Genomic DNA, 20,375 nt, shown 5'->3' on the forward strand with positions numbered 1-20,375 from the left:
GTTGATATTTTCTGCTTTTTTGATAGTAGCCATTCTGATGGCTGTGAGGTGGCACTTTACCTCCTTGAGTCTCAGTTCTTCATCTTTCCAACAGAGACAAGGGTAGGAGTAGATTATCTCTAGCTTCCCATGTCTCATGGTGGCTTTCCTTCTTGCCAAGTAAGTACTGCCTATGCCCATACACAGTTTGGTATATTTAGTTACATCTTTTCAGTTTAAGGAGCTCAAGGTATAAACTATTTTAATATGAAGACAGGAAACAAGGAATATGAAAAGGGAGGGAAGAAGGCAATCCAAGGGCAACTTCCCATCTTACCCTTCCATTCCTTGCAAACCATGGATGCACATCATTCAGGGCCACAGAGGGGCCTTTGAACAGAACAATGCTTTACTTTTCCTCCTTCTGCTCCACCTTCTTCTTTTTTACATGTAACACACACACTTTGTCTCCCATTTCCAGCTCTTTATAGTGCCATGATGTCATTTGACATAAGTACAAGGAAAAGTTCAAAGTGTTTCTTTAATTCTACCCTTTAGGAAAACCAGAAGCATCTTGAGTTAAGTACTGTCATCTTTATTTCCTAACTTTTGGCATTCACTGACTCATTATTTAATGTGTGGCTTTGGTGAGAAAAGTACCTAGGTGGAAACCTCATCCCCCAGCTACTTCCTTGGCCAATGTGGAATGCTCTGAATTGTCCATGTACTTTGTCTCAGCTCTTGCCTGAAGCCAAAATCCTTTTTGGGGTGTTTTCCCAAGTGTCCTCAAGATTGGATGTAGAACTGGGTACCATGCTATGTACAAACCTGGCCTGGCTCCTGCATGCCCCTCCGATCTCACTTCTCACCCAAACCCACCATGTCGTTCTCACCTCTGTGCCCCTGTACAGGCCGTCTTTCTGCTTCGGAGTGCTCTTTCCATCCATCCTCATCTAGCTAACTCTACTCATGCTTTTAGACTCAACATAAACATCCTCTCCTCCAGGAAGCCTTCCCTGGCTCAACCCCCAAAGATGAGCTAAATGCTCCTGCTTGATTCTCCCACAAAACTTGTGCTCACCCCCATCTTATCACAACCCACATTTCACTTGAACTGTGTGAAGCACACTTTAACTAACAGGAAGTCCCCTACCACTGCTTGGCCAAAGAAGGAGAAAGAGAATAACATTTTAAACAGGGTCCCCTTGGCCCCTTGAGCACGCCCCTGAGAAGGTGAGATGGGAGCCTTGACTGTTTCTGAATCCTCAGGTGTTTTTATTTTGGGAGCATCTGGCCTCTCTGGGAGTGATTCTGGTACTTAAAGATATGTTTCACAGAAATGTCCCAGACATAACATGACAGTTGGGATGCTGGGGGACAAAAGAAAAAAAAAAGAAAAGAAAAGAAAAGAAAAGCAAGAAATACCCACTCACTACAAGGGCCTACCTATTATCAAAGCTTTAGGAACTGGGTTCAAATCCCAGCTCTGTCGCTAACCAACCTGGATACTCTGGGGCCAAGTCACTGTAACCTGTCTAGACTTCAGATCACATGGTGTGTCTGCTCATCTTACAGGGTTATCTCGAGGCTAAATGAGGTAACAAATGTAATGTACCGGCAAGACAGACTCTCAGTAAAATTCATGTTACCCCAGCCCACACCACTCTCCCTCCTTAGAATCCCGCACCAATGGATTCCATCCAGCGTTAGCCAGGCTCTGAGAAGAGGCACCAAACCCATGAAGAGGTGAGTGGGCAAGGAAGGCTTCCAGGGGAGGTGGCATTTCCAGAGTTCCAGCCTGCGGACCTCTACTGAGCACCCTGGCCCAGGCTGGCTCCCAGGTACGCTTCCGGCCCTCCCCTGGCTGAGCGCTTAGAAGAGCCTGGTTAGAAATCCCCTACGGGCATTTAGGAACCGGTCCCTTGGTGCCTCTACGGGTTCCCCTTGACCCCTCACCCCCTTTGTGCCACCCTTGTTATTGCACTCTTCCTTCTGGATGGCATTTAGGTGGGTCTGGGTCTGTCCCTGTCCTGACGGCCAGCTCCGCGAGGACAAGACGCGCCCGCTGCCCTCGGCATGCCGAGCCCAGGCCGCGGCTGCCCAGAGCTGGAGGCATGAAGGTTTGTTGACTGAATCCTCGACGCCCGGCTCCTTCCCGCAGCCCCGGCATTGGAATCGCGGCCGTGGCTCCATTCGGTGCAGCACAGTCCCGGGGATGCGACTTCAACTTTTGCAAATAGTAGGCGCTCGATCTGTAATCCAGCCAACCCAGGTCTGTAATCTGTAATTGGTAACCCAGCAGTTGGGCTCAGGCCGCCGCCCAGGGCCGTCTCCTAGGTCTTTCGGGGGTGCCCACGCGCTGCGGACAGTGGGAACCTGTCGCCCCCGGGAGCCAGTGGACACCTGGCCAGCCCTGCCCTGTCTGAGGCCCCGCCCCCTCTGGCGGGACTGGACGAAGTCGCCCCTAGCAACAGCAGCCGGCCGGCTTTCTCGGACCGCGCTGATTGGCGGAACTCGGGGCAGCGATGTTGTCACTTCCGGCATCCGGAGGCCGCGGAGGAAGCCGAGGAGCGGCCATCTTGGGTCCGTGAGGCTTGGAGGTGCCGGGGAGCGCCGGGCGCTAGCGGCCACCAGGGCGGAGGCTGAGGAGGAAAGCGAGCAGGAGAGAGCGAAACAGCCGAGTGCAGGCGCTTCCTCCGCAGCCCCTCCATGGTCGGCGCCCGCAGCCCGAGGCGGTCTGTCTTGCGCGCCACATCCTCCTCCGCCTCCTCCTCTTCAGGGGCCGCCGGCACTGTGTGGAGGCCCCAGAGCTGAAATCCGCGGCGCGACAGACGAGAGCGGAGAAGGCGGCGAGGGGGCCCGGGCCCGGGGGGCGCCCTGAGGCGCGGGACACGGGACGGCCGACCCGCAGCCTGCAGGTCCGGCCCCGCCACCGCCTCCCTCCGGGGCTCCTCGCCGCCGCCGCCGGGCAGTGGGAGAATGAGCCCCGGGACCCGCCGGGGGACGGCCCGGGCCAGGCCCGGGATCTAGACGGCCGTGGGGGGAGGGGAGCCGCCCTCCCCACGGCGCCGCTCCGGACCAGCTGGGGACTCGAGGACGCTGGTCGCCGGCTTCCTAGGGCTGTGCTGTTTTGTGTTCACCCCCGCGTTGTGCAGAATTAAAGTGCACTAAAATGTCCACTAGGACCCCATTGCCAACGGTGAATGAACGAGACACTGAAAACGTAAGTAACCTGGGCGCTCGTCTAACTCGGGCCGCGTGGGCACGCGCTGGAGGGGCGGGCGGCCCGCATCGGTGCAGGAAGCCGCGTCCCGCTGCCCGCGTGCGGGGCTGCCGAGGATATTCGTGATCACGGCGGCAGTCTTGCTTGTGGATAAGCCCGTGAGTTGCAGCGTTGCCGATAGCGCCCTGAGAGCCTGGGTTGCCGCCCGTGGGTTTTCCCAGTGTGTCAGGTCATTGCAGTGGTCAGTGCTTATTTTAACCAAACTCTTAAAGTGGGCAGGCAGTTCTTGAGAGGTTGTGAGGCTGTCAGATTAAAAACATGTTCTTGGTGCTGATTAAAAGTAGTGGATTGGGCTAAGTGGAGTCCTTTATGCCTTGTTCTCTTGAAATGGCCTGGAACTAAGTTTATGACTGACATTCACTAAAACTAAGCACCCGTTGAGGGATCTTTGCGGCCTCCTTAGGAGCTCCAAAACTGTACTCAGAAGAGCGCAGCTTTTATTAAGAAATAGCTTTGTTTCCACCCAAATTCATTTTGAAGGAGTTGGTTAAGCGTTTTGAAAGGCAGATGTATAGTGGGCTCTGCCCTGCCACCCACTGCGTAGCTGAGGGACACCCGCTCCGCTGGAGGCTTTGCTTTCCTCCTTCCTAAAAAGAAGCTGGTTTAGATGAGCTCTTAGGTTCCTTCCAGCGCTCACGTCCTATGATTTTATAAAAGGAACGTTTGATTTTGTTCATGTGAACATTTAGAATATGCCAGGAACAGCATTGTTAGGGAACAACTTGGAGTAGAAATTCATTGCAATGTTTGACTCTGCCCAGGTGTTTTTTGAACTCTTCTATAGCATGGCATTCAGAAGTGTTCCAGTCTAGTTGTTAGTTATGTTTCATAAAACATCTAGCAAATAACTTGTAAAGAAACTTCATTGGCCTTTCATTATAAGTGTTATGAGGTAATTGCTGGCAAGAAAATACCACCTCTTAAGAAAAGCTTCCTTGCTCTTCATGTTTTAATGCTTACAGCAATGTCTTGAGACATTGTGGCCTAGTGGTATCAGATGTCTTCATTTCAGTCTTCACAGTGTCACTTGTTTGCTAGATAACTGTTAGGCAATTTAATCTGTTTATGTAAACCTTAGTCTAAAGCATCCCTGTAGTATATTAATGTGTATTAGCGGTATATGTTCCTTCATCTGAGATGGATTAGAAAAGAGTGAGTAATAGAAAATAGCCTGAGTCAGTGAACTCATTTTCTTATGGTCCTTCTGAAGAAACCTATTTCTGACTTGATCATGTTCTTTGACTACTCTGAAGAATGGAGCAGGCAAAAGAGTGAGTTGACTAGTTTTGATCATTGGTCTTCACTCACTCAAAAAAACAAAATCTTACATTGAGCCAAAACAGTCATAGTGGATTTGTGATGAAGTATTTCAAATGGGTTTTCTTTCGATATGTATTTCAATGAGGGACATTAAGGGAAGAAATGTGCTGTTTTCACCGAGGAATGCATGGTTTAGGCAGTGAATATTTGTGATTATTATTGACTGACTTGGCCCATTCTTGTTCTTTGGTTAATTTGTTGAATTATTTTGTAATTTTTGTGTGTCCTTAGAAATTACTAACTTTATTCTTTAAAAACAACCTAGAGTATGGAGTGCACCTTTTCTTTATCCTCATGTAATGTATTTAAAATTGAATTTTTGACAGTTAAAATCAGAGGTTTGTAGCACATCATTGCATGAATTTGCCATGCCCTGTTCCATTTTTAACTTTTGTATTGGCATACTCTGGAATTTGCTGTGTATTTTTCACATGGTGCCCTTGTGTCAGTGTTACACCTCAAGTTCACACTTAGCATATACCATATTATTTACCTATCATTACCGCACTGCTAAGTATTAGACTTCCTGCCAATTGAATGGTGAGTGTACAAGAATGTACAGTGTGTTGAGAAGCTCTTCTGGTAAAGTCAGGTTTATTGAGTTATAACATTCACCCTTTTTAAAGTGTAAAGTTTGATGAGTTTTGACAGATGTCTAGTCATTCAACCACTATCACAATCAAGATGTAGAACATTTCCGTCACCCAGAAAGGTCCTTTGTAGCCCTTTACAATCAATCCCCTCCCCCTTCTCAGCCCCTGGCAACCACTGATCTGTTTTCTGTCTCTGTAGTTTTACCTTTTCTAGAATGTTATGTAAAATGGAGTCACAGAGTGTATAACCGACTTCTCTTAGTATAAAGCTTTTGATATCCATTTTTGTTTTTATGTGTATCAGTAGTGCATTCCTTTTTATTGCTGAATGGTATTTCATAGTTTGGATGTACCACAAATTTTTTTTCCATTCACCAGTTGATGGACATTTTGGCTATTATGAGTAGAACAGCTTTGTTTTTCTATTTTATAAAAAGACTTTCCATTTTGCTTATCTTAGAAACCTTATTTAAATTTTAAATAATTATATATAATTGTGATAAGAATGCTATTATTAGATCAAGAATAATAAAAGGCAGATGATTTGTGACAAGAATATTATCTTCATTCTTGTACACTACGCTTCCATTTTTGTTTTTTTCCAAATCTTAATATAACACCTTTAATGGATAGGTATATAAAACTTCAGTATTGTCACATCATTTTATAGCTCAAAAGAACTTGTCAAACAGTCTGATCCAGTGAGGATGCTGAGGCTCAGACAGGTGACAGGAGCTGCTGACTAGTAGCAAAGCCTCTACTAGGTCCCCAATCTCTGGCTCAGTCTCACCTGTTTTTTTATGTACCAGGTTGTTTCTCAAAAGCTTATGTACTAATTATTCAATGAAGGAGACATAACTGTACCCACATACAGAGTAGAACTAAAATAAAACTTTAAAAAATGTTTTGTTATGGAAAATTTCAAACAAATAAGTAGAGAGAATGGTATTTATCGATGGTTCACAACAGGGGCGATTTTGCACCCCAGCAGACATTCGACAATGTCTAGAGACATTTTTGGTTGTCACAACTGAAGGGAGAGTTGCTGCTGACCAGGAATGCTGGTCATTTTACAATACACAGGACAGCGTCCAAAAACATATTATCCAGCCCAAAATATCAGTAGTATCAGGGTTGAGAATCCCTAGTATGTAGTGAGACCCCATGTACTGAACAGCTCGATGGCCAGTCTTATTTCTTTCTTCCCCGGAGATGCAAATTCAGCGCATTAGATATATCATTTCATCTCTAAAGCTTTTAGAAGAGATAAAGCCTCTTTTTAAAAAAGTAATCAATACCTTTATCATATTTTTTTATATCAAATATCCAGTCAGTGTTCAAATTTCCTCAGTTGTCTTATTTAACTCTTGTTCATACTAGAGTCCAACTTGGATTCATACATTACATTTGGCTGATATGTAAAATAAGATGATTTTTTAAAGCCATCAAGAAATTCTGTTCATGTTCTAGTTTATGTTCTACAGTTGACTTGTATAGAGCCATAGGTAAATCCTTTTTCTGTAATGTCAAAATTATAAACATATTTTTCACTTAAATTTCAAAGCATGTGACACCTTGTAAGACTGAGTTATTTGCCAAAGTGCTGGAGGCCCCAGGGCTTTGCCAATTCCTGAACAGCTCCCCATGTGTGTGCATCGTATACTTGTTATTAGTTAATGCAAAGAGTCATCAAAATTTCTTACATCTGTGAAATAGATTAACTGATGGTGTTATTGTCTAGCCAGCAATTGGTTATGTGAGACTGAATTAGTCTCTTCAGCAAATTTGAGTGCCTACTATGTGTATTACACTGTTCTAGGTCCTATAGAGGATTTATGTTTGGGAACCATATTGTTCTTGCTCTTAAGAACTTCTTAGCTCCTACAGAACAAACCACCCTGAGCTCTATGAAACTAGTCTGTAAACTCTCAAACTTGAGCAAACATTAGGACCACCTGGAGGGTTGTTAAAGTGCTGATCGCTGAGCCCCACCCCCAGATTTTGTTTCGATAGTTAGGGCCCTAGAGTTTGCATTTCTGACAAGTTTTCAGGTGATGTTGATGCTGCAAGTCCAGGGACCACATTTGAGAATCACCACCTTAGTATTCAGTGAAGCTTTCTAACTAAGCTACACTCCTTTTAGATTATACTGTGACTGTAGAAGAGAGATTTCCAGCAGATTTAATGAAGTTTTCACGTGCCACGAGTTTTTAAAAACTGGTTGTTTAAAAAAAAAAAAGTCTGGTTTTGGAAAATAAGAATAGTTACTATTTGCTGATCACTTGCAGTATACCATGCAACAATACTAAGTAGTTTATATAATATCTCATTTAAAATATGTAATATGGTTTCATGTAATTTGCTTTTTAACTTCCAAGCACAACTATCTGTTGAATGAAGCTGTTTAGTCCTTTAAAACAAAAAGTTGATCTCTGAGGAATTTATATTTTGTATTTGGTCAGAGTATTGGAGGAAAGATCTTATAGACTTCAATGTGAGGGTTGTTTTCATCTTCTGTGTGTAAATTTGGTAAAGGTTGAAATTTGCAGTAAGTAGAATATTGGCCATTTTGATTACTTATGGAGCTCATTATGTACCTTGTAATTGCCTGTAGGAGACTTATATAGTACATGATTTATATTGTAATGACTTAGAGACTAATATAAATTAATAATACCTGTCTTTGAGAGCTTGTTTGGAGGTTCTGGCAGGGGAGTGCAGCTAGTTGTATACCCTTGACCAAAGAATGGTCCTCCTCTTTATTGGGGAAAGTCGTCCTCTTTGACCAAGTGCTCAGCTTTGGGAGGGGGAACGCATGTGTAGTGGTGAGGGAGGAAAGGGACACCTGCCTAGCCAGCCAGACCAACCGAATCAACCCTGGTGATCAGTGGGGTGACAGATATCACAGCCAGATCGCCCTCACATCCAGTACCTGTCTTTGATTTCAAAGAGAATTGTTCTGGATTTTATTGTTCTGAGATATAGCCAGATTTTATCCCTGGTATTTGTTCCCAGGCTGGAAGTAAGAGTGAGGGAATGCAGCCCCTTCTGATCACCATTGGGAGGACTGGAGCAGAAATTCACTTGTCTCATCCATTTTAAAATTTTATATTAAGCCTCAAGGAGAAAATAAATCTCTTACCTGGAAAGCTTTAATGTCTTATGTTACAAAAGAGGTTAAAGAATGCTTGGAGCTGGTCTGCAAGTAATAATAAGGGGTTTGTGCTGACCCGTATGTACCAACATGTACAGAGAAATGGCAAGGGTGGAAGTTAGCACTGGAAGAAAAGGACTTTTCTCTTTTAGAATCCAACTTTTTCTTCAAGCTAATTTCTTTAGTACTGTTTTCTAGCCACCTGAGCTGCTCAGCCATGGTTTAATCTTATATACTCTTATGTAGACTAGATAACATATTGTTTCTGTGGGTTATGAGGGATCTTGGTGTTCAAAATGAGGGCTTCAACAAAGCAGGAGGTCGTTGGATTTCTTGTAAATAGGTAGTTGCTTTTGGGTGGAGTCTAAATATTGTGGGGTTTCTGTTATGAACATTTTACATGAAAATCTGTATTGGTAGAATTTAATATGAAATTTGAGTAAGTTGAACCCAAAGGTTTTGATACCAGAATTTTAAATAACCCCATTCTTTATGCAGTCAGCCTTTATGACTGCACTTAACTACAAGAGCAGATTCTAGAATGAGAATCCTGGAAAGAAATAGACCTAGAATCACTTCTTAATTCAGCGTTGTTGAAGGCTTTCAAGGCTGTTTTTGATAGCGTTATTTTCACATTCTACCCTTACCTCTTTCCTTGTTTTCCTTCCCTTACACCTAGCCCTTGCCTATCCTAGGCCCACCAGGGGCACCCATAGGCATTTATTAGCTTTACTAGTGGAGTGGATTAAGGAACTTATGTTTTCTTCTCTTAAAGCATCAAAAGAAGGTTGCCATCTAGACATTTAAGATACTCAAGATGAAGAACCTTATACATACCATGGTAATGTATTCCAATTTCTTTTCCACTTAACTTAGTTCCGGTTCTTAACATTTATTCCCTGCTTATCTTATGGTTCTACTTATTATTTCTGTGGAACAAACCCCTCTACAACTTAGTAGTGTAAAACAACAACCATTTTATTATGTTCACAGATTGTGGGTCAGGAATTCAGACAGGGATGGCTTATCTCTGCACTGCTATGTCTGGGGCCTCAGTCACAGGAGATCTCGAAAGGCTAGGGGAATTTGAGCAACTGGGCCGGAGGACCCATATTCTAGACTGTTTCTTCACTCCCATATCTGGCAGGAGTGACTGCACAGGAGGCGTCAGCATAGTTGCACTTCTTCCGTGGTGGCTCAGTGTCTTATCAAATGAGGCAAAAGCTGCTTGCCTTTTATGACCTAGCCTCAGAAGTCTTGTAGTGTTATTTCCACCATTCTCTTGGCTAAAGCAGTCACAAGCACACCCAGATTCAAGGGGAAGGCTCATGGACCTTACTTCTTAATGGGAGGTGACTTGCATCACATTTTAAAGTCACCACAACAGTGACTCTTTGGGTTTATAACCTGACCTATAATTCTGTTGTGTGGACTTGGGCTACTTATTTAACTTCGTTGTGCCCCCGTTACTTCATCTATAAATTGAGATTGGTAACAGTAGTGACGTCATAGAGCTGCTGTAAGGATAAGGCCTTCCATTATCTGGTCTTCTTACCCTCATCTCCTACCTCTCTCTCCTACTCAGTGCACTGGTAGCCACAGGTGTCTCCTCGCTGTACTTTGAACACACCAGGGGCGCTTGAACCTCAGGGCCTTGGTACTGACTGTTCTCTTTGCCTGGAATGCTTTTTTCCCAGATATCCTTATGGCTAGCGCTCTCACCTTCTCACCTTGCTCAAATGTCACCTCAGTGAGGCTTACTCTGACCATCTATGGCCTTCCCAATCCCCCAAACCCTGATCTAATTTTCCTTTTTCCATTGCATTTATTACTTCTTAACATACTGTATAATTTACATTTTTCTTATGTTTATTGTTTTGTCAATTTCCCCTGGTAAACTACAAGCACCGTGAGAGTGGAATATTTATTTACTGATATTATTCCAAATACGTAGAACGTGTGAGCCATTTATTATAGGTAATCGATAAATAAATATTGGTTGGATTACTGAGTGATTAAATGAGACAAATGGGTAAAGCATTTAGAACAGTGCCTGACACAGTAATTAATACATAAATGTTAGTGATTATTAATATTAATGGTCTATTTACTAGTCTTTTCATTTGTCATCTCTAGTCTTGTGTCCTCAGCCTCTCCCCTTTGTTGTTCATTCCAGTGAGATTACCTTCTTTCTCCTTTTTTTAAAACCTCAGACTGCTTCTTAAAGGGAGGCATAATGGAAAACGTCTGAGCTTGGAGTGAGAGATAAAAATGGGAGCCTAAGACTATGGTTGAGGGAAAGGTTCTGAAGATAGTTATGAGGTAGAATGGACAAGATGTGGAGCAAAAAAAAAAAGAAGGAACAATAACACATAAAAGAAGAAATTGGGATTTGAAGTTATAGACTTGGATTTGAAACTGGTCTTCAAATTCAGTAACTTAACTATGGACAAGTTAATTCACTTGTCTGTGCCTCTTGTTTTTAATTTATTGAAAGAGAATGACATTATCTACCCCTCAGGGTTGTTGTGATTAAAGAAAATAGCACCTAAAGTGTTTGGCCCAGTTTACTCCACATGATGGAGGTTTCTGTAAATGTTAATTTCCTCTTAAGGTAGCTTTTGTAGTGTTATTCTTAAAAAATGGATAATCTAAAGTTTTTGGTTTAGTATTCAAAGTTCTTGACCTACCTTTTCTAGCTTTGTTATCTCTTACTGCTCACTATATAAACTTAATACTGTAGCCAGACAAGTTTGCTTGACTGTTTGTTTATCCAGCAATTTCACACTGTATGCCACGTCCTGTTTACTGAAAGTAGAGATGAGACAGCCCTTGCCCACAAGGCGCTTACAGTCAAGTACTTTAGTATAAGACTTAACTAAATGTCGCGGGTGGGAGACTGAGGGGGAGCAAGGCAGAAGGTATGGCCTAGTCAAAAGCATAAAGATTGCTATCAGTCACAATGTCAAGGAGCTGAAGGGAATAGTAGTAGTATATTTAGTTATTTAGAAATATGAACATACTACTACTTGATTTTTTCCCCTCCAGTGTTAGGCATTTTCTGTTGACTTCCCACTAAGGAATGTGAAGACTTAGCTCTTTAGACCACTGCCCCCTTCTCTTTTTTCCATACATAAATTTTTTAGCCCCCCATCCTTCCAATGTAGTTATGTCATAATTTTAGTTAGATTATTGTTCAACTTTTACATGATTATGGCCCATGTAGAAGCTGTTCACAGCTGAGTTATGTAGCATGCCGTAATGACTTTTCCTTTTTTTTTTTTTGCACTTTCTGTTTTCCCTGGAGTTAATGTGTCTTATTGTTTTGTTGCTTAGATTTTTATGACTTGTCACTTTCAAATCTCCTCCTCTGTGTTCGTATTTGTCAGGTGTTCTGTCACTTTCATCTCTCCCAGCCTGGCCTCGTGGGCTAGCTAGGCCTGCTGAGGAACAGTCATCCTGGGATCTCCCTTCACCCTTTTCCTAGGGATTCCTTTTGCCTTTTGTGTTGGATCCTGTTTCCTTGACTTCTTTTCTTCCCCTTTCTTGGTTCACTCTCAGGTTTCATTGCAGCAGTTCCTCCAGTGATTTCATGAGAAAGTTTCAGGGAGGTGAAATTTTTAAATCCTTGAATAGTGAAAACATCTTTAGTCAATCCTCACACTTGATTGATATTTTGGGTGCATGTGGAATTCTTAGACTGAATATCCTTTTCCCTTAGAATTTTGTCTGTTGTCTTATATAGCATCTGATATTGCAGTTTAGAAAGATCCAATACCATTTTGAGTCTGACTTATTTTTATGCCCATATTTAAGACTGAGACATTAGAGGCTGATTGGAAGTCTGTGAATTTGGATGAGTCTTGAAAATTGTGGCCTCACTGTTGGATTTCTTTGGGGAACTCCTGATATCCATATATTTTGTCTTATTTCTTGGTCTGGGCAGATTCCAATTTAAGTGTAAGCCTAGGTGCCCATGTTTTAGGGAGCAGAGTCAGGAAAGAGGGCAGGAGGAAAGGAAAGGTCTGTGGCTTTGTACTTCCTGTCCTTGTTTTCAGTATCTCTGCTCTCAGTTGTGCCTTGTGTCCCCAAGCCCAGAGACCTTCTATTTTGCCCTTTCTAGGGAACTTCCAGGTTTTTTTGTTAGCGTAGGAGAGGAGATACAGGGGGTCATTTGTTTAACAGACCCAACAAATCCTGTTTCAGCCTTACCTTCATTCCCACCTCCTAGAGGTAATTGGTACTAACAATTTCTTATTCTTTTGAGGGTTCTGTAGTACAAATCGGGATTTTCCATTATTTTCATAGCTGGCTTAGGGTTCATCTTTCTCACATGTATTAAGACATTTCCTTCTGTTTTCTAGTTTCCAAAAGTAAGTATGTCATGTCTTCTGTTCTCTTTGTCTTAATGGCTTTTTGCCTTATTCCTGAAAAATATCTTTTTTTTATTGTTATTTTAATGGAGTTTGAGGTGGGAGAGGAGGTAAATGCAGCCATGATCTTTAACCGGAAGTGGATTAGATATTTATGTATACCAGTACATCTCTTTAAAATTTTGCTACTAATCTTTATAAGTAACATCTAAGATTGATAGGCTTCTTCAGAAATTGGTGGTAAATTTGGCTAATGGTAGGGGGTTGTGCCAGGGAAGTCTTTCCTCCAAGCTTTCTTACCTTTTTGTATGCCAGTACCTGGTCTGAAATGACCCTCATCTCCCATTAGAACTCTGCTACTTGTTCTTTAAGGACTCCATCCCTTCACCCCTAGGGCACCTTTTTTTCTTCATCTCATCCAAATGCAATCATGTCCCCTTAAGTGCTTAGAGCTGCATTATCTAACACAGTAGCCACTAGCTACATGTGGCTACTGAGAACTTGAAATTTGGTTAGTCTGAATAAAGATGTTCTGTAAATACGAAATACAAGTTGAGTATCCCTCATCCAAAATGCCTGGGACCAGAAGTGTTTCATATTTTTTCAGATTTTGGAATATTTGCATTATACTTGTAAGTTTAGCATCCCTAATCAGAGAATCTGAAATCTGAAATACTCCAATGTGCATTTCCCTTGAGCATCATGTCAGTGTTCAAACAGTTTCAGAATTTGGAGCATTTTGGATTTTGGATTTTCAAATTAGGAATATTCAACCTGTATACACCAGATTTCAAAGACAATATTTTTTTTAAAAGGATGCGAAATCTTAATCTTTTTATATTACGTGTTGAAATATTTGTGGGTATATTGGGTTAAATAAAATATGGTATTTAATTTAATTTAACCCTTTTCCTTTTTATGTTTTTTAAACATGGCTACTAGAAAATTAAAAATTACATATGTAGCTCACATTATATATACCTGTTGGACAGCATTATTCATTGATTTTCTCTTGGGGCAGGGATTGCCCCTTCTTTCAGTTACTGTTCTCTTTGTTAGCACGCTACCTAGACTGTGAGTGCCTTGAAGGTTTGGCATCATACTTTTCCATATCTTTTATACCCTGGTAGTGCCTAGCACTTAATAGGTACCTATCATATAGTTAGCTGGCCAAATGTTACCAAATCAAAGTTTTCTTTTGCCACAACTTGTGTGTGCCTTATAAGTCTTCTGAGGAATAAAGTAAATTGTTTTTCAGTACATTACAGTTGTTCACCTGCTATACCAATAACAATTATTTTATTAAAATTGAAACAGATTTGACTGAAATTATGGAACAGTAACAGTTCCCTTTTCCTATTCTTAGATGCTTTTTTATAAACTTAACTGCAAAGAGTCACATTATTTTTGGTCCATGTGAGGCCATTCTCTTGTTTTATGTATTTCTGTTAATCCCCATATGTTATTTCTCTTACCCCCTCTTACCATTCTGATGTGTTTAATATGTTGTATGTATGTATATATATATGTTCTTATAAAGTGTATTTTGATATGTTTGGTATTTTATGTAAATATTACATGTCTAATCTATGTATTTAATCTTATAACTGCTACATAGCACTTGATTATATGCATCTACCACATTTTACCGGTCCACTTGCAGGGGTGGACATTCAGGTTGCCTGCAACTCCTTGCCACTACAAACAATGCCACAATGAACATCTTCATGCATGTCCCTATATAGGGTGATATAAGAATTTCTTTGGAATGTATAGCTAGGAGTGGACCTGCTGGGTCACAGGAAATGCCAGACTGCTCTTCTGGATAGCTGCATCAGCTGCACTTCCATCAGTAGTGCACAAAGGTTTTTGTATCCCCTATCCCTGCCAACATTTAGAATTATCCAGCTTTCTAATTTTTTGCCAGCCTGACAGGTATAATGTGATACCTCACTGATATTTTAATTTGTATTTGTCTATGATTTTTATCATCTCTTTATATATTCCTTGGCTTTGGGGGCATTCTTTTCTGCAAATGCTATTTTTCCTTTGTCCATTTTTCTATTGGGTTGCTGTGTTTTTCTGGTTGATTCTTAGGTATTTCTTGATTTTCTACATATTACTCTGTTGTAGGTTTTAGACATGGCAGATACTTTCTCCTGTCCTCTTTCCATAATGCCCTTCATTGAACAGAAATCCTTAATTTTGATGTAAACAACATGCTTTGGAAATTCTGCTTAAGCACCTGATTCAGAAGGATATTCTCTTACATTTCTTATGCTAACCTTTAATCTTTTACCTTTCATGTTTAGGTTTTTAATCCCTTTAGACTTAGCCCACCTTTGCATATCGTCTTAAGTAGGGATCTAGTTTTATTTTCCTCCATAGGCTGATGTAGTAAGCCAGTATTCCCACAGATCTGTTCAACAGTCTATCCTTTCCCCCTTCATTGTATCTTATGTCCCTATATCTTCATGTCTTTCAGCTTTGTATTCTGTTGCATTGGTCTGTTTTTCTGTTCTTGCGCCAATATGCCACAGGTTTTCTTATATTACTATGGCTTTGTAGTATATCTTTATCTACAAGGGTACTTCAAAAAGTTTGTGAAAAATAGAATTAAAAGATAATTCAAATCTTTCCATGAACTTTTTGAAATACCTTCATGTTTCTTGAACTGTTTATTTTGAAATAATTTTAGAATGATAGAAAAATTGCAAAAAACAGTACAATAATGACAGTTATATCTCTTTTCTGCCACACATTTTATAACTTTCTTTTCCTTAAAGCATTGGCGGTGATCTACATATTATGTTAAATAACAGTGGTTATAATGGGCAGCCTTGTCTTGTTTCTGATCTTAAAAGAAATGATTCTAAAATTTCTCTATTTAGTGTAATATTGGCTAAAGGTTTTTTGGCCTATGATTTCTATCAAATGAAGGAAGTTTCGTTTTAATCCTGGTTTGGTAAGAGTTTTTAAAATCGTGAATTGTTCAGTCTTATCAAATCCTTTATCTGCCATGAAATGAAATTGCCTAGCTGCTTTCAAAAGTGAAATTTGACTTTGTGAATATCTCTAAAGTACAAAATGCTTGGAGGACAGCTGTTTATTGTCACAATTTGGCTTTGCAGGTTTTTTTTCACATTTGAAAAACGTGTCCATGTGCTAAGGAGGTGACTTGTTATTTTAAGGATTAGAAGGATGTGTGGGCACATGTGTTGTGTTTTACAGAAGGGACCAAGCTCTGTTCAGGAAGAGTTGAAACATAGTATAAAGTTGTTATTTTAAACTTGTAAACGGAGTTCTTATGTAGGAGGTGCTTAAGTAGACCACTCAAATTTCAGGTTGGTTTTCTGTCAGATAAATGTGAGGGCAAAACAATTCTGGAACCATATTTATTATGTTAAAAGATTTTAAAGATTTTTTTAAAAAATGTGTGTGTCTAAGGAATATTTAAATTTCTCTCTTCTGATTATGTAATGATTTACAGTCTGTGGCTCTTTATATATGGACAAAAATTTTAAGAACAAATATGTAACACATAAAATGGAATGCATTCCCCATTCATTTTTCTTATTGATGCTTACATTAGCTTAAATTAGCAGTGATATGGTCCCTGTATCAGTTAATAGTGCTTTGGCGGAAAGTAACGAAAACCTAACATAGTAGCTTAAACAAATAAGGGTTTATTTTTCTCAAAAGAGAAATCTAGAGGTAGACAGCTTATACCATTGGTTTAGCAGCGCAATAATACTGGGCTTGGTGGGCTTTTTAAATTATTTTTGTTTTTTTCTCTCATGTTTGAGACCCTATGCCCGCAGGATTACTTATACAACTCCAGCTACGTGATTGTATTCAAGGAAGGAGGAAGGGGCTGTACTAGCACGTCTGTCTTCTTTTATGATAAACAAAAAGTTTTCCTAGAACCCCTTTCTTCCTCTCCCAGCAGACTTTCACTAATGAGAACTGGCCAGAACTAAGATAGCTACCCCTAGCTGAGGGGAAGTTTTGGAAAATAAATATTGTAGCTGGCCATGTTGTCTCCTAAAAACACACTCGATTTCTCTTGGTAATAGGAAGGGAGGAAATCCCCTGTCTTTGATCTGATTCTGCATTATTTTTAGTAGCAGTGTACACATTCTAGTTTTCTTGGTGGATGAAGTGGTTATCAGCTCGATTCCCTGAGAGGGAGAAGGAGCAGGGCTCCTTTAAGAATTAAATCCAACCACTTCTCCAAAAAATTGGGGGGAAAAAACCCTAAAGTAAATCCAACAGCTTCTAAGTACCTGTTATAGTTTAGTGCTGCCACAAAATGTTATAGAGTGACTACCAAAAATTATATAACATTTTGTGTGTGTGGTTGTACAGATTATTTATTGGCTCCTTAGGAAGAAAAAAATACATGCATGAAGTAATTGGTTAACAGTAGAAGAATTCAAAATTATTTGTTAAAATGTTTAGTATCAGTACTGGGGGCTATGGCATAGGAATAGGAAAGTTTTTCTTCCTTAGGGCCACTTATGGATGCATGAGAAAAATAAAATGAATGCCAAGTAGAATCAAAAGGCAATTTTATTTGCTTCTGTTTTGAGACAGTTTTTTTTTTTTTTTTTTAAGTTAACTCATTAGATTTTTTAATTTAAGGACTTTATGTAAGGAAACATCAAATTAAATATACAGGGGTACTTAAAAAAACTTCATGGAAAGATTTATATTATCTTTTTTAATTCTGTTTTTTCACGAACCTCTTGACATATTCTCATACTGAGTTTAACCCTATTGAAATTTAACAAACATAAGATCTTTCAGTCTGTTGTATGGGGAAATACAAGTTTTTTTCTGCTTTGTATTATGATTGTTTATTTGCATGAGTGTGTATTAGGTTAGACTGGGTTATGCTGTGGTAATAAACACCACCAAAATCTTAGTAGTTTAACACACTGATAAACCCTTGCTCACACCAGGTCTGCTTGGGGGATCATTGGCTCTATGGGAACTGATCTCCATGTCCACACTGATTTGGTCTTATGGTCAGTGCTCAGGGTCTGGAGAGTAGAAGAGCACGGGGCTGGAGAGTTAAGCACTGGCAATTAAATTCTTGGCATGGCAGTGTCATTCACTTTCACTTAAATCAGATGTTTCATTCAAACTTAGTCATGTGGCTATCTGTGCCTTACCTCAAAGGAGGGTAATGTAATCCTCCATGAACTCAGAAGTTTAAAAAAGTCAATATGGTGGATAATAGTATTGTCTACAACAAAGTAGCGCAATAGAAATAGATACAAGCAAAGTACCTTGGGAGTCCAGAGGAGAAGAAATTCTCATGAGATGCAGGGAGAGTAGATTTTTCTTAGGTTTGAAGAGAGGAAAGAATGTTCAAACTGAATATGCTGAATCAGAGTTAGACTCAAAGCCAGAGTGTAGAGGATGATACAGTATGAGAAGGATAGATTAGATCAGAGAGTGCCTTGAACTCATTTAACATTCAACAAAAATGTATTGCACATCTACCATGTGCCAGGCACTGTTCCAAGTTCTGTGAATGTCTGATAGTGACCAAAACAGACAAAAACTCCTGTCCTCATGAAGGTCAAACACTTGTGGATGAAGTGCTAAGGAGTTAGTGTTTTATTTCATGTAATTTGGGGAGTAAACAAAGGTGTGAACTTTGGTTGCCTATGAATCTTAAGATTCTTCTAATTCTGTTTTACATGCAATAGAAGGCAGTTGACTAGCACAAAAATTAATATTTTGTCTATTTAACTGTGCCTCACTAGAAACCTTAATACACGAAAAGCTGCATTCATAAAACATGTAAATTAAAAAATGTATGTTTATATTGTAAAAGCTTTTTTAACCAACATTTTGGATGGCAGTACATTTTTTTTTTTTTTGGTCTTTTTCGTGACCGGCACTCAGCCAGTGAGTGTACCGGCCATTCCTATATAGGATCCGAACCCGCGGCGGGAGTGTCGCTGCGCTCCCAGTGCCGCACTCTCCTGAGTGCGCCACGGGCTCGGCCCGGATGGTAGTACAATTTTAATGAATATGTTCTTTTTGCACAGGTAGTAAATCCATTTGACACATACCTCATGGGGACAGGGACTGTTTTATGCACTGCCATGCTTCCCACACCTAAAATAGTGCCTGGTGTGTATGTGTGTGTATCTCACTCAGTAAACATGAATGAATGAATAGAAGAAATTCAGAAGAGAGAAAAGAGAAATTTTCCATAATTTAACCTTCTGAACACTACAGTGATTAGTATTTTGATATTATTTATTTAGTCATTCTAGTCAATTCTAATATTTAAGTATCTATTTTATGTCAACTACTGTTCTAAAATCTAAGGAACAATAAATTACTGTCTCTGTTTTCATGAAACTTAAACTAGTGGAATTAAAATCTAGTGTGGAAATAAACATAACAAACACTATCACTCAACTTCTTTTAAAACCATACTTTGGGGGGACGGAGGGGGAGCTCATGAGGACACAAAGAATGACTGCGTATTGTAATGATGAATAAGCTAACTGTACTGATCTAACTACCACACACTGTACACAATTATTGAAAATTAACATTGTACCCCACATGTATATATAATAAAAAAAAGTTTGAAGAAAATATCAATTAATAAAGCCATACTCCAGTTGATGTAACAATTTGTATTATAATATAGCATGTATCTTGTGTATAACTAAGTCTTTTGTATAAAGTCTTAGTGTCAAAGCTTTGTTGTTGTTTTAGTCTTTTCTTTGATCTACTCAATTATAAATGGGCTATTTTCCCAATGTTTAATTTGGAAATTTTAACCATTTTTGTTATAGGAACAGTGTTACAAGTTGCTTAAATCTGTAACTAGTTCGTAAAAGCCTGTTTACCTAAAATACATACTAACAGTACAAACATAGAATTAGTTGTTGAAATGCAATATTATGTGATAATTGAATAAAAACAGACAAGAGCCTATCCTAAAACCAGGTACATGGGGGTGAAAATATTTAGTTAGATGAATGTGAGGAAGTAGATGGAGATTAATATGGAAATTCTGAAAAGGTCATCTTTTGAGGGTGTCAGATGTCAATGGCACAAGTTGTTAAGCTTACTTGCACTTTAAAATACTTGATTTTTATTTTCTTTGGTATGAGTGTGTGTTACAAAATAGTTTCTTACAGTTGTTAGCTAGATTAGGCTTGTTTTGACCTGTAGGTATTGAGAAAGTGAGAGAAAGAAGGGACATCTTCCTGGACAAAAAGTTAAAAAAGAGAAAAGCATAAAGTGGTTGTGAGTGCATATGGAATGGGAAGCCGCCCTCGAGCAAGTGTTAACAGCCAGGATGGGGTAGGGAGTGGGACATCTAATCCTTTGAGTGTGTATAGGGACCAAGGAATGAGTAGCAGCAGGGTGCCTGTGCAAAAGGAAGTGTACACATCAGGTGTTCGTAACTCTCAGACCTGGGTATTTCATAGGATAAGAGGCCTCTATGCTTTGTTTTAACTTTATTGAGCATATTGATTACTTTATTTATTTATTCAGCAAGTATTCATCAAGAACCGTACAATCTAGCTGTTTCTTTAAGCACATTGTTTTGAATTATTGTTAACAGCATAGTGTAGAAGGAAATTGGGAATCTAGATTCTCTTTAGACTTCTCACTCGTTATGTGGCTAT

General features: G+C 39.9%; 1 protein-coding gene across 7 annotated transcripts in view; it reads left to right on the top strand.

Moving 5' to 3' along the window:
• The first annotated feature begins 2,546 nt into the window (after window positions 1-2,546).
• The window catches only part of MARK3 (microtubule affinity regulating kinase 3), a 100,451-nt gene continuing 82,622 nt past the window's right edge, over window positions 2,547-20,375 (top strand). For all 7 annotated transcript variants that reach the window (XM_063088864.1, XM_063088865.1, XM_063088867.1 and 4 more), the window contains exon 1: window positions 2,547-3,202. In XM_063088864.1, the coding sequence (XP_062944934.1) occupies window positions 3,152-3,202 (51 nt within the window). In that variant the 5' untranslated portion in view covers window positions 2,547-3,151. The remainder of the gene's footprint in view (window positions 3,203-20,375) is intronic.

Source organism: Cynocephalus volans, chromosome 3, assembly GCF_027409185.1.
Source record: "Cynocephalus volans isolate mCynVol1 chromosome 3, mCynVol1.pri, whole genome shotgun sequence".
Classification (NCBI taxonomy): domain Eukaryota; kingdom Metazoa; phylum Chordata; class Mammalia; order Dermoptera; family Cynocephalidae; genus Cynocephalus; species Cynocephalus volans.